At 42.4% G+C, this 15,137-nt stretch overlaps 1 protein-coding gene across 3 annotated transcripts in view; it reads right to left on the bottom strand.

Annotated features, from left to right (window-relative positions):
• emid1 (EMI domain containing 1) overlaps positions 1 to 15,137 on the bottom strand; it is a 63,030-nt gene that overhangs the window by 8,213 nt on the left and 39,680 nt on the right. For all 3 annotated transcript variants that reach the window (XM_078250726.1, XM_078250724.1, XM_078250725.1), the window contains exons 4-10: positions 8,641 to 8,730; positions 8,466 to 8,527; positions 8,227 to 8,359; positions 6,956 to 7,000; positions 6,745 to 6,852; positions 4,408 to 4,515; positions 1,621 to 1,710 (exon numbers count right to left, since the gene is read on the bottom strand). In XM_078250726.1, coding sequence (XP_078106852.1) covers positions 1,621 to 1,710; positions 4,408 to 4,515; positions 6,745 to 6,852; positions 6,956 to 7,000; positions 8,227 to 8,359; positions 8,466 to 8,527; positions 8,641 to 8,730 — 636 coding nt within the window. The remainder of the gene's footprint in view (positions 1 to 1,620; positions 1,711 to 4,407; positions 4,516 to 6,744; positions 6,853 to 6,955; positions 7,001 to 8,226; positions 8,360 to 8,465; positions 8,528 to 8,640; positions 8,731 to 15,137) is intronic.

The raw sequence follows: 15,137 nt of genomic DNA, 5'->3' as shown, positions 1-15,137 counted from the left end.
TTTGTTCATATATCATTCATAGCCTGATTTATACACTATTTTATGCCTACAAAACATGAAAATTGATTTTTTTTATGGCTGTTGACAGTATTTAATGAGTTATAAATTAAAGTAAATAATAAATAAAAGGTTTTTACAGAGGGGATTTTAGATATAAGAGATATCCAAAATCCCCTCTGTAAAAACCTTTGACTCTAATATGTCATCAAAATGAAACAAGAATTTTGACCCTGACTTTATCCAAAGTTCCATTTCTGTTCTGGAAATGTATGCAAATTAGTGCATTTTTCTAAAGATAATGACTAATTTGCATATTTTAACATAAGATTTTAAAAAACTTGTAATACAAAACATTATTGTCTTAATGTAAGTAATCAACTGAGAACATTTCATGGTAATATTTCATTTGTAATATTTCCCCTATTCACCTGCAGTGTCTCCCCTTAAATAGTCTTGCATTGCCAGACCTTCCTCCACAGCGCTGTGGAGGAGGGTCTGGCTAGTCCACACAGCATTCCGGGATGGGAGACAAACGTGCTCTGGTTTATTGGCCTTTCTTTAAACCAATCCCAATCATCTTGGGCGGTGCTAAGCACCGGGAAAAGCAAAATAGCCTCAGGAAGGAACTTGTTTTGGTGGAACATGTGTACATTCAAAAGTTGTTTTAGAAAACTCCGATTGGACAGGTAGTCTAGCTAGCTGTCTGGATTTACCCTGCAAAGATCTGAAAAAAGGTTAACCATAGTCCTCATAAATCAACCGGAATTTAAAGGCATACTATGTAACTTTTCCCTCTTCGGTCCCCCTACAGGTTGTCTCATTGGAACTACAGCCAACACAAAGGAAGCCCAAGGCAACGGATATCCGGCCTAAACGAGTGAAAACCGGCGGAATTTCCGTCAGCAACGGAGCAATCTTGGAAGTGGAACGTCGAGGACATAGACTACCCCTTAAATGAATGTCTGTTAAGTCACTATCAATCGCCAAGTTAGGTAATACAATGGTGACTAAGCCTATGGCCCACGGATGAAAGTATTTCCAGTATTACAAACTGGGATCTGTGGAAATACCTGGGAAAATCACAAGCGACGCCCAGTCAGTGATGCATTATCATCCGCCAGAGCGGATAGGCAATGGACTCGCTTTTCCAACTCACTTGTGTGTGAAGTGGTGTACCGTTTTTCCCAGTCTCTCAATTACAGCTTATCGCCAAAGGTGCCGCCGAAGAGAATGAAACAGAGATCTTCGAGTTTGTAACTTTAAGCTGAAGAGTAACTTTTAGTGTGTGGACTCAACTTTTAGGGATATTTGTGTTTGGTCACCTGGAATAAGCATTTCTTGCATATAAAATCACAAAAACTGAGCCTACATGTTTCTGACAGAGTCAAAATGAGAGAGTATTTTTGTATGTAAGATTTCTTCATTTAAGATATTTGCTTCTTTCAGTGCAGGGTTGGGGTTTTACACACACACACACACACACACACACACACACACACACACACACACACACACACACACACACACACACACACACACACACACAAACAAACAAACACACAGACACACAGACACGCTCTCTGTGCAGTACAGGGATAAACATTGGTGATAAACACTCACCGATAGGCCCAGGGGGACCCTGAGGTCCTGGAACAGGCAACCCTCGTGAGTCATGGAAAGTGTTGCTGAAAAAGGGGTCTTTTCCACGACCTAGAGTTGAAACAAAATGTGTATTTAATGGGAACTACTTTAGTTTGTATTACTGTACAAGTTGTAGATTACTGCATTACAAATGTATTTTTTAATCATTTATTTTGTTGTTTGTGTTTTGCATTTAAAGGAATCATTGGGACTCAGACCTGGTGAGTTTTTAGTAATTGTTTTCAATGATTGTCAACAAATCTAAAGTGCACTGCCATAACATGAAAATCTAATGCTACTCTCTTTGGAAATGCAGGTTTGTATTATGGGTATATGCAGTGACTTATGTGATGCTCCAACAAGCTCCACCAACCAAATTTTGGTTAAATTTATTGATGGTGATCTTTAGGTTTAGGTCCATGGTTTTAGTAACCGAGGATATAACCGATAATATAGGCTGAGAGAAAGTGCTTCCTGAGAAGTGTTCCTGAAGAAGCCTGTGTGATTATAAATAAATATGACCTTGTGAAGAATAGTAATCCAAGTCTTTCAGTGTGTGATGTTTTACTTTTGCTGTATGAGTCCTGCTGTCATAAGCACCTGGAAAGGCATTTGTGTGAATGCTGTGCACAAAGCAATCTGTATTGATGCTGCTGACTGAGAAGCTTGACTCAGGGCAATGAAGGCCCTCTTTATTACATTAGAGTATCCTCCAGAGGGCAGTATTTCCAAACAAATACTCAAACTTCAACGACTTCAACAGGTTAGTAAACTCCACTTAAATGTGTTCAAAAACACTGTGTTTCACATTCATAGAAAAAGGAATGTAATACTGCATAAAAACATTCCACTGTGTGACAACACTGAATGGACGTCTACAACTAAATGAGTCTACAAGAGGAAGAGGGTGGTGAATGTGTGAGTATTAGAGGAAGTGTGCGGTCATTGGGTCATTTTATACTGACAGGAAACACAGATCCAATCATAGCATTAGACAGGAGACACAGAGAGGAGGAGGAGGAGGAGGAGGAGGAGGAGGAGGAGGAGGAGGAGGGCTGAAACATCCTCCAGCTGCCAGAACGTTGCACACCGCTAACAGATCACGGCCAGAGGTGACATCCAAAAGAGGGCTGTTCCTCTGTGTCTATTTCTACACACATCATTTCCTATAAAGAACACACTTGGATCTGCTGCTTAACGTGACATAAAAAAACGTGTGGGAGCACTTACAAACACTGAAATTGATTTGAACAATGCTCCTCCTCTCTACTTTACTTTCTGGCTGCTGGTTTAGGAACCCTCTCCTGTTCAGCAGAAGGGAATTCCAACCTCCTGATGCAGACGTAAAAGCCAAATAAGCCAGTGTTTTCCAAAGGAAGCTCAGCACGTCCCCTACTGTTACTTTGATGTGAAAAAAAATGTCTTGCAGTCTCGGAAATCATCATGCCAACCTCAATGTCCCCACAGCTTTCTCCACACAGGAACCAAGAGCTAACAAATCTGTGCGCTGCATACTTTGTTTTACCACTGAATCCACATAAACCTGCCGATGCGGTGACCTTGAAAGAGCCGACGCAGGCCCCCATCTGTCTCTCACACTCCTCCTCAGCTGTCTGAGCGGCCTACATCTGGAAGTTGTTGAGTGACATCAGTGATGGACAGGTTCTCATCCCAGCATGTGAAGTCTGAGTCAATGTCAGACTGTCTCTGCCTCCATTTAATACTCTTTGATTCTGTTCTACTTGGCTGGTAGACAATAAGGAGTAGCGGTTAAAGGATTACCATCATCCTGTCTGTTTCTCATTCTCCTTGTTTCTTTTGTATATCAGCAGTCCTACAACTTATGAGAGCTCTTGCGCAGCAGGAGAGATCATGAGGCTGCTAAAGAATATCAGCAGTTTGCAGCTAGAAGTCTGTAAAACCTACATCACCCAGTCTGAGAACAAAAGCTTTGATTGATTTTGAGTACATGCACTCGTGCTAGGTTCATGGCAAACTGGAATATACAGCAATTAAAAGGGAAAGTGCGCTGTTTTTACACATTAAAGTGTGTCTACAGGTCTTGGGGAGTACTATTGTATATATGAAAGAAGTTTTATAAAGCCTTTTGTGGCACTGATAAATTGCCTCAAATAGTGGCCGGGTCGTCTCAGTGGTAGAGCAGGCGCACATATACAGAGAGGTGTATGCCTCGACGCAGAGGTCCAGGGTTCGAATCCAACCTGTGACAATTTCCTGCATGTCTTCCCCCTCTCTCTCCCCTTTCACACCTAGCTGTCCTGTCAAAAAAAAATTAAAGGCAGAAAAGCCCAAAAAATTAAAAAATTGCCTCAAATTATGTCTGTTGGGGCTAAAGAATACAAGTTTGAAAATTAAAAAAGAGAGCGTGGAGTTAGAAAGAAGTGAGCTTACGAGACTTCTGTAGCTTGCTCCTCATCTCTGCTTGAGGCTAGCAGCTCAAGGCTACATTAGCTGCTACTAGCATAACACTCCTGAATCTACATACAAACTGTTGGAGGTTGAGTTGCATTGTGAATAATTTAGGTGCCAGGTTTTGGCAGTAGATGCTAGATCGGATCCGCCAAATGTGTCTACGTCAAAGGACGTGCCTCGTGGCCCACCTTATTCTGCTTCTGATTGGCTTACCCTAGTATTCTTACCCTAACCCTAACCAATCCCCACTCCCCATGCCTAAACCTAACTACGTGGACCGTGAATTTGTGTAATGGTGACTGTATGAAGTCTGTTAGTTGTCCAGGGTCTTACTGTGGTCTGGTTCTGGGATGTGGGCACTGGCTGGAGCTGGAGGCCCTGGAGGGCCAGGCGGACCTGGTAGACCCCTCTCTCCTGGAAGGCCTGGAGGACCACGGGGGCCTGAGAGAAAGGAATGACAGAAATATCACTGTGGGGACAGACATACTGTACTTCAGAGGTATGTCATATGATCGTAACATTTCTTCTGGAGAGACACATCACAACAGCAGACTGGTAATGATAAATGAGGGTGATGCCATGATAGGAGGATAAACTATGACAAAGACCAGGGAGGAAATAGATTAGATAAAGTGCTGAATGATACAACATAATAGTGTCTGGCAGGAATGTGTGTGTGCCTCTATATGTATGTATGTATGTATGTATGTATGTATGTATGTATGTATGTATGTATGTATGTATGTGCACATGTGGAGTAAAATCAGCAGCTATACAGAGGAGGAGAAGTGTATGAACTGGCCGACTTTGTTTCTCTGTAATTAACAGGAGGAGGGTCTTTAATGGTGCGGTGCTGGGAACTGACTCAGGGACATGGGAAAACTCAAATAAACACCATTAAACTCTGCAAAGTGTTACTGGCACACTGGTTTATAGTAAATGAAATGCTCCCTGCATAAACACCACTAGCTTTTGGATATGTGTGTGTGTATGAGTAAGAGCCTGTAAGTGGTCCATATGGGCCGGTCAGTTAAAGTGTCCCTTCTCCTCCCCCAGCCTTTTTTTGAAGGTGGAAAAACGCACCACCACAACTACATCTGACCTCATTGTTTGGACTCTACTGAGGTAATGCTGCCCCTTAAACACCACCTCTTGCCCTCCAACAGACCCAGACTCACCACCTCTCTGTTTATGTGCTGATGCAACTGACAATGACAGTCCACTAATTACTGCTTTGCAAGGTAATGTTATTATAGCTCTGATTTGACACCTCTGTGGGCCGTTTTCCCTTAGCCTTGATAAACACTGCAGCATGACCGGCTGGGTTTTGACTGTGCAGGGGAGACTCCAAGCTACAATCTGCGACACAGTGGTTGAAATGGCCAATCAATGTGGCTCTTTAGAGTATATGTGACATATTGGGGGGGGTGAGGAAACCATTTTCATTTTTTCGGCAGAATAATGGTTCCCTGGAGATGCCGGCGGATACTGCGTCAAAGTTTGTAAAACAACTCTCTTCTCAGGATTCATCATAATGTACAATATCACTTCTCCTAACAACACAAGTTCACTTTTCTCCCATCTTTCCAAGAACTTCTGAATCAAAAACATATTTGTCTAGATTTTCCATGACATTGGACACATTCCAGTCCTGTGTTTATCTTCTTTTTTTTTTTTTATGAAAAAATCAGCAAGAAAACAGAGCTTCGGATGCAAGACGTAGATCTGGTTTTGGGTACTTATATGGTAATGGAGATAGAAAAAACAATAACACCACAGGCATATGGAAATCATAAGGACCTGGGATTTGTGTATATATAGCTCATGTTCATTTCAGATTGAAGTCACATGGAGCTTCTCGGAAAGTGGGTTTGTAGTTTAACTTTTGCTCTAAATCTCATCTTTACCCAGCAGCAGGCACAGAGCAGGGGTCGTATGTTAGACTGAGAGGAGAGGCACTCCCTTCATGATCCAGAGCAGAGAAATAACAGCCTATAGCCAGAGCAGATGTTGTGACAAACTTATACCGCCATTTACTCGGTCATCATTCAAGTCACAGCTGCCTGTGGATTTACTTTTTCCCCAACAGCTCATTTATTATTTGTACATAACCAGTGAGGTCTGAATACATAGAGCAGATTTATGATTCTGGTTCGTGAGCAGCAGCACATGTTGGGGAGTTTTTATGTAGTCTGAAAACAAATGCTTTCGCTGCCCACTGAAACAGCACTTTTAGAAACATATGATTTTAAAGGCCAACGGACAAAATGCCCAAATTCCAGAAAGTTACCAGCAGGCCACTGGAACGCTCCAGCATTTACCACTGGAGGGTCTGTGGGTTGACCCAGTGGTTTAAGAGAAAGACTCAGCAGCAGGACATCACGGATCAGTCTTTTGTTAGCGATCTCTCCGATTTTTCCACTGTTGTTTCCACAGGTATTTGGTCAACAGTGAGCCATTCAAATGTCTTGTTCTACAGACAATAGCTTAAGTGGAGAGGCAAGTATACAACTGCCCTGCAATACCCTCCGTCTCTCCCAATGACACACACAAGTGCTTCATGACAAACTGTGTCAACAACTACTAAGAAAAGGTTCATTTGTTTCTCTTAGCTCACAACTGTCTGCTAACAGCGAGCTGTGTCTATCTCTACTTTCAGTCTTCTCTTACCTGCAGGTCCCGAGGATCCCTTCAATCCAGGGCTTCCAGATGGGCCCCTTGTCCCGGCCTCCCCCCGAGGCCCACTGGGACCTGGCAGCCCTCGAGACCCTGGCTTCCCTAAGAGTAGGAAACAGTCATGATGAGTAATCACGAAGCCTTAACTGGTTTACATCTTAAATGGTTTTACATGGATTGAAAGGCAACAATGGTTACGATTTACCTTCTTTGCCAGGAAGCCCATCTCTCCCCTTTTCACCCTGAGGACCTGTAATGAAAACAGAGAGATGGCTTAATTGAGAGGTGTGGCTCTGTGAAAGAATCTGGGCTCAAACCACCTGGAGAAGAGGTTGTTTGAAATCCACGGAGGGATGGGGTGAAACTCTCTAAATTCTGTCTAAGTAACAGAGAAAAAAGACGTTTCATTCATCATCTAAGTCATTGTTAGGTCTGATTTAAATTTCAGTTCCAAAATACTAAATATTTTCATTAATTTAGAAAATATATTTGTGTAGTTTTTAAAGGAGCCATTGATTCATTTTGACTCAGCCAATGGATTTCTGAAAATGATGGCTGGTTGAATTCTATGGCATAAGTAAAAAAAGAAAAGAAAAGAAGACGCTGTATAAAGCCCTTTGTGTTGTGTGAAGTCTGATAAAATTACCTCAAGTGATAACACTTGGGTCAGAGTTGGTCGTGTCTGAAGACTACAAGTTTAAAAATGAAAGAAATCTGTTGGTGTGGAGTTAGAAAGAAGTGAGTTTACCAGACCTCTGTAGCTGGCTCCTCATCTCTGCTTGAGGCTAGCAGCTAAATTAGCAGCTACTAGCATAACACACCCAAATCTCTGACCGAACTGTCGGTGGTCAAGCTGCATTGTAAGTTATGTATGCACCAGGTTTTGACAAAGTCTAAAACTATGTGTTTATTCTATAGACGGTAGTGAATGAGGGTGGGATTTTGCACACAACCATAGACAGCGGGACCCATTTTCACAATGACTGTCTCATTTTTCTACAAATAAAAATGTCTGCCATTATTATAGTAATTTGAAAGATTCTATAATCACATAAAATTCCTTCATATAGCGGCTATAACTGGGTACCACGTTTGGCTAAACACATTTTAATATAACTTTTTAAAGGTCTTCTGACAGTGCAGCAGGGTTAGTGAACTCTAACAGTGCTGGGCTCGACTCCAGGAGAGGACAGAGAGCGAGAGAGAGAAGTGTTCACTTTCCACACAGCCACAGAGCACTGAAAGTGAGCAGCGCAGACAACTGGGCTTAACTTTTGCTAAAGGAAATGAGTGTGTGTGCAGTGGAGGAAATAAGATATGAGCAAAGGCGAGCAGGTAGAGGGCTGAGAAAAGCTGCAAGGAGTGATTTCTGACTAAATTATCAAAACACAAAACCCTGGACTCAACTTAATAGAAATATGTGGTATTTTTTTTTAACCTAAAACGTATTCATGCATGACAGCATGATATACCTACCTGCAGGTCCCTGCTCACCAGGAGCTCCCTGAGTGGGCACAGCCCCCATCAGTAATGAGGCCTCTGGTGCAGTTGCTTCTTTACCCTGAAGGTGGCGATGTGATATGGAGGCTGGGGCAGTAAGTAATTGGACCTGGTACAGGAAGACATAAAACAAGTGTGGGCAATTAGCCAATTTGCTTGTTTTATGTATTATATTTCCCAGTGATTCAGATACTGTGTCTGAATGAGAACAGTACCTTTGCCTCCAGTGAGCTCAGCCGGTCAGTCAAAGCTGTGATTCGACTGCAGTTGAGACAATCTAGAAAACAAAAACATGTTTGCTTTGCCTTCAGGAATCAGGAACTTAAATATGTAGTTTATGTTTGCTATTGTGCTGTATAGTCAAAGCAGTAACATGTTCACAGTTCTTACTAGAGATTGGCTCTCCTGTGCGTGTAGGCGGGCGGCGAAGCGTGGATGATTTCCTCACTGCCTCTTGAGCTACAAGCTGGTTCCCTGCATCTGTAACAGAAGATAAAGATACAGAAAAATGTCACCTCTGTGGCTTGGATTTAAATTTATAGTAATGTCTTGAAAACAAGATATTTATATTTGGAAATTTCAATTCATTCAAATTCATTGTAAATTGTACGCTTTGTCTGTTAAAGTAGTGCTATATTAGTGCAGTCTATTTACCATCATACGCAAAATGGCAATCAAATGCTGGGAATCACAGTTTCAAATTCTCCCCAAGACCTATTCAATTGTTTGATGCCCACAATACTTGGCTCTCCACTAAATTAAATGGAAATCAACCATTTTTGATAATGCTGCTCACATTAGAGCGGAGAAGAGGCAAAAACACCAAAGGTTTCTCTGGTTTCACCTACTCAAATGTGAAGACTTGCAGCTTTTCTCTATTTTATATAACTGAAAATTAAAAATCTTTGAGTTTTGGACCGTCGTTTAGACAAAACCAGACATCTGAAGATGCCAACCGGGGTTCTGGAAAATTATGATGGGAATTTTTCACTATTTTCCCGAGTTGACTGACTGATACAATATCCTAGGAATTACAGCTATATTGGAGGATTGAAGTAGTAGGAACAGTAGGAAGTAGTGTGTCCCTAATGCAGAGAGATCTGGAAACAAGAGTGTGGAGGTCGCCATTGTGATGGGATGAGTCAAACTAACTTTTATTGAAGGACACCAAAGTTTGTGTCCCGTAACAGACCTGCAATTAATACTTTTTTTTCTTCTTTTTTTTTCTTGTACTGTAGCCACGATATCTCCTTTTTCTTAAAGGAGAATTCAGGTTAATTTCAACCCGTATCTCTGTTGTTTGGAAATGTGGAGTGCTGTCAGTAGCAAAAAAACAAAAAAAACAATCAGTGCTGCCTACACCGTGTTATCCCCCTGCTAGCGTTAGCACCCAACAGGCTTAAACAGGGCAAGTTTAAAACATGTTTTAAGCCTCTAAACATGCTCGAAATGTCATTACAAGTGCCTAGCCATGTGCAGTGATTCCTTCCGAGGGAATACAGCGAATCTGACTGCAGTAGATGTGACAGAAAGGCATAAAAGTTGTGTTAATCCAGCCAGTGCACATAGCTCTGTTTATTTCCTGTTTTCCGGTCAAGTCCACACTGGTCGATTGTCAAACTCATACAATCCAATATTCCAGTCAAATTCACTGTGTTCCCTTGGAAGGAATCACTGCACATGGGTAGGCACTCGTAATGACATTTCGAGCATGTTTAGAGGCTAAAAACACGTTTAAAACTTGCCCTGTTTAAGCCTGTTGGGTGCTAACGCTAGCAGGAGGATAACACGGTGTAGGCAGCACCTAGGATTGTTTTCGTTTTTTTTGCTACTGACAGCACTCCACATTTCCAAACAACAGAGCTACGTGTTGAAATCGACCAGAATTCTCCTTTAACCAAGTGTTTTAGTTGCCTAACCTTAACCATAGCTCCGTAGATGCCATGCGCAGATATTGTAGAAAAAAAATTAAAAAGGTCAAGGTATGGACAGGCAGCAACAGAAAAACAACTGAGCCTAAAGGAATAGTGACAATGAAACAGTTTAACTGATCCAACTTCTAAATACTTCTTAAAAAAGGGGGGGCAATATGTCATTTTGTGTTTAACGTTGTCATCATTCCAATGATATGAAGTTACACTGTGCTGTGTATTGTGTGAAGATAATTCACTGTGGAAGATACCAGAAATCAACTCTGTGGGTTTCTATCCTCCAGGTGAGCTTCTTACTATTAGCCAGAAAGAGCTGATAATAAGTTAACAGCGTGTAGAGAAGACAGAAATGGAAATCACCAGAGATAGTTGCAACTTCTGTGAGAGACAAACAGTGTGCACGCTGTGTCTTTGCCAAGCTTCTTTCCGTTTGCCTTGTTTCTTTATGGAGTATAATATCACAAAAGCCTCGGAGAGCAGGGAGTGTAAAGACAAACAATAGTTTCCTTGTGCAGAGAGAATGGGCAGTCTCGGCTCGCATTCTGTCTTGCCTTCATTTTATGAAGTGTGGGAGTTTGTATCCCTGGGTTCTGGATGTTTTGAATGGGCAGACCTTTGTGGAAATGCTAGACTGACTCTTTTGTCTGGCCTGGTCTGGCTCTGGTCGGCCCAGATGCTCCTGATACAAACAAGAGGCTGGGTTCAGCACTCATTAGCCACCAGGAAGCACGTCTTTCCCATTCAGTGGCCAGCAGCCACGGTCAACGCCAAGAAAGAAGCCATGAAATAGCACCTGCAGCACCAAGTTGGAGCAAGAGGGCGGGATTCTTTTTAAACGGCCTCACTTATTGTAACATCGGATGTAATGATCTATCTCTATCCACAGCAGACCCAGCAAAGGAAAATGAAGAGCTTATTGTCACAAAGAAAAACAAACGCTTGGGAACTTAAGACAGGAAAGCATAACGGGTTTAATGATTACCCAAAGAGGGGGGAGAGAGAGGGGAAAGGATGGAGTATGAAAAGTACACAGAACACATGGTTTAAGGTAAATTGAGACCGCTTCAATAATTCCCCCTCCTCAACCTCTGTGCTCATGATTTCACTGTTTTGGGTTCTGGGTATTTCTCAGAGGAATACAAGTGTAGATGGATTTAAACCATGTAAGACCTGAGACTGAAATGTTATGGCATGCGCTCTAGATTGTAGAAAACTCTCCCACATTTCGATAACAATGGACGTGGAGAACACACACTTTGTTTCAGCTCTTCACTCGTCTGCAGCGCACTTCAGTCCACATGGGAAGGACTGCGGAGACAAAGAGACTGAGGTGTGCACGTACATGCACATGCTGGGGACATTTTCTCTGGAGCTTGGCTCATATAGATGGCTGCATTCAATTACAAAGAGGGCTAGAGTAAAGAACATTCAAGCGCCAAGATTCCCTCACCCACACTCCAGCTATCATATGAAGCATTAACCCGGCTTTGGCGCAAGGACGACTGTCTCCCACACACCTCTTACACCTCTCTCTATCTCTGTCTTGCAACAACAAATTTAAAATCCTGCAAGACTCCTTTTCTTCTGTTAACTACACTGTGTGTGTGTGTGTGTGTGTGTGTGCAGGCTGAGTTTAAGGCCTGGAGAAAGAGGATGATTTGGATGTCTCGAGTGTGATCCATCGCTCTCTTGGCCAAAAATAACATCATCACAGTTAATGAATGACCCCTGACGGACGCAGCTCATTGTATCCGCTCTTTGTTCTCAGTAGGCTAATTGCCCAGTGGGGGGAGGGGGGGGAGGGGGGGTCAAAGAAATGTGTGAATGTATTTTACCTTTTGCCCCCATGTTGCACTGGGCCCTAATCAGCAACTGAATCAGAGCTCTTCAATAGAGAAATACCCCCACAGAGAGTTCAGCGGGCCAGAGGCCATCCTGACATCAGCTCTGTCTAACACACACACACACACACACACACACACACACACACACACACACACACACACACACACACACACACACAAAGGCGTTTATGCTATCTTGAAGCAGCAGGACTGGCAGTGATAAAAGCCTCAAAAAGCAAATCAGATTTAGCAGAAAACTTATTTCAGACTGAATTTATCTAGATCAAAGTTTTTTTTGGAGCTCTGAAGCCATCCAAAAGTCAAGGGGAGCTCTTACAGTGTTTCTCAGCATGTAGCTGGGGGCTAAGTTAGACAGGCCGATACAATTGTTTGCCAAAATCTGAGCAATAGGTCTGCCAAGCCACATGTCGCCCCATGGGCTGACAGGAGTTTCTCTCCTGTTTTTCCTCTGCTTCACTTCACTCGCTACCGGAATAAATGAAAAACACTAAGGTGAGTAAACAGACCACTAGCTTAAGTTTGTTGAAATATTCATTGTATAAGTCATCAATACTACGCTGGCTGTTAGACTTTGTAACTTGTATCCAAACAGCGTCCAGATCCAGCTGAGACAAAATGCAGTTCACATGTGGTGTTTAATGTGTCTCAAATGTGTATTGAGTTATCTTGTGTGATTATATTTCATTTCCTTGGAGAAATTGCGGAAAGATGAAAAACATACACAATTGAAGACTTTTTGCATACTGGATAGAACTTCAGATAAAAAAAAAGACAAAAAGTGATATATGAAAATGCAGACAGAAAGAAAGTGAATGGTAGCTCGCATTGGAACAGTTTGTGACTCAGCACCAGAGATACATTTATGCCAAGTGTGAACAGGGCTGAAGGGGGAAACAGCAACATTTTTGATTTGGATTTTGCAAAAGCATTAACAACCTGCTCTTACTATTATATAATTATTTTATCATTATGGGAGCCTTATTCCAAAGTTATTATTATTGGCCCTTTAAAACCCACTTGAGCTCAGCTGGGGCCACCAGATTGAGTGTCAAGGGCACAGTGACCAGGACTGCAGCTGGTCCTCTCGCTCCACAAACCGAGGTGTGTGTGTGTGCATGTGCTCTTGTGTAGAGTTTTGCGTGAGAGAAAGTACACGTGTGACCAACACACACACACAGGCTGCATTATTACTGGGCCAAGCTCATTCCTTCAGTGATACTCTCCCAGTGAAAATAAACCAGAGCTCTCATGCTAAGAGGCCAGTTAGCCCTGCCAACCAGAGCCCTTAAACACACATCTCACACTCAGCTGTACTGACTGCCTGATCATCGAAGCTCATCACCTACTGAGGTTTATTAGTTCTTCTGCAGAAAGATTCAGCAACTTGCACACAGACAGGCCTTTAGGAGCTTCATGAATGTACGAGTGATGCTTTTGTCCTCTCATACTGTACGGTCTGCAGCAGAGCGTGGACAAATGTATAATATAAAGGTATCTGTACTGTGTTGTCTCAATGTTTAAAGTTTCTGTGGGGAGGTACAGTACAGGGGCTGTGAACGCAAACATCAATACACAAACACACAGCGAGCAGACACAGCAAAGTGCAAGGTCCTGATCCATCTCTGTCTGGTCGATTAGCTGAGCTCAGTGCTGCAGCATCGTTAGTGACCAGATGCTGACAGCCAACTAGGGGAGGCGTTTGTCTTTGTACCGCCTCAGACAGACTGAAGACTGCTGCTGCCTTTAGATAAACACACACACACACACACACACACACACACACACACACACACACACACACACACACAGTATACTCATAGAACACACTGCACTCCTTGAAATAAAGGCAAGCAATTTCTTTTGTCTATTATTTTATGCAAAAAAAGAGACAAATTGAGGTGATGTGATCCTGGTTTTGTTTCTTTCTGCTATTCACCTCCTCACTTCCTCTCTCTCTGTCCTTCAAAAAAAAGACCCATATGAAAAAGACCCAGCTATTGTCACTTTCTGTACATTGTTGCATATCCAACAACATGCAAACTCCACACAGAAGGTCCATAGCTGGCTGGTGGGTTAGAACCCAGACAGACAGCGCTAACCACTGCACCTCCGTGCCGCCCCAAATTGTCGTATAATGCAACTCAAAAAATAGGTAGTAGAGAAATTACGTTTTTTTTCATGCAGACCTGCTACATTATGTACAGTACAGATGTCAGGAGTTAAATATGGTAAATGAAACGCTCAGAAACAAAATACCATGAGTGAAGCAATTTAAAGTTATGGGAGAGATATGAGCAGTTGCCTGAAAGGGAACAGATCTCACAGCTGGTTTCGCGTCGGCCACTAGAACCCAAGCAAGAATCAACAATTTTTTTTATCAGGCTGTCTGATCAGAAGTAGAGGAGCACAACATTCACAGTCTCTATTGAGAATAAGACCCTGAGTCTCAATGAGATTACCTGTATGAATAAAGGTTAAAAAAAAAAAAAAGAAATTCACTTTATTATTCGACCTGCGTCAGCTGAGCAAAGTGCATTACACACACATGTTCGACCCTGATCTTGAGATGGGTCTTCTACTAGGGATGCGCTGACCCATTTTAGCAGATCAGGTATCATGATGAGACCATAATGTCATAGATCCACATTAAATACTGTTCCTTTGTCCATGTCATTATTATTTTCACGATCAGTTATATTCATTCAGTCATGGCAGGCTGCCGACTAGTACCACAGCAATCCCTATACTGTAGAAAATTATTCCAATGAGTACCTCGCAGATTTTAGTCAAAAGAGAGCACTATTATATATTATTATTACATATTAGAGCTATCGGGTAAATGGTACTGGGGAAGAAAAAGATGAATCTTTCACACAGGTTGCTGGGCCAATCAATCTCAGCCGGTATTAAAGTGTAAGCAGACCCATCAGCAGCTTCCACCTCCCATACAGCTGGCGGGTCTCAGTTTGGTCATCAGGGCTCGGTGCTCTGCGCAATGCAGACCTGCATCTGAACCCCAGTGTTTACTGTGCTTTCTCAGGGTCGCAGCTTTCCTTTATTAGGTGATTGACTTAAAGGGTGGGACACACTT

Source organism: Sander vitreus, chromosome 5 (assembly GCF_031162955.1).
Source record: "Sander vitreus isolate 19-12246 chromosome 5, sanVit1, whole genome shotgun sequence".
NCBI lineage: Eukaryota > Metazoa > Chordata > Actinopteri > Perciformes > Percidae > Sander > Sander vitreus.
This window is presented reverse-complemented; position numbering and strand designations above follow the sequence as displayed.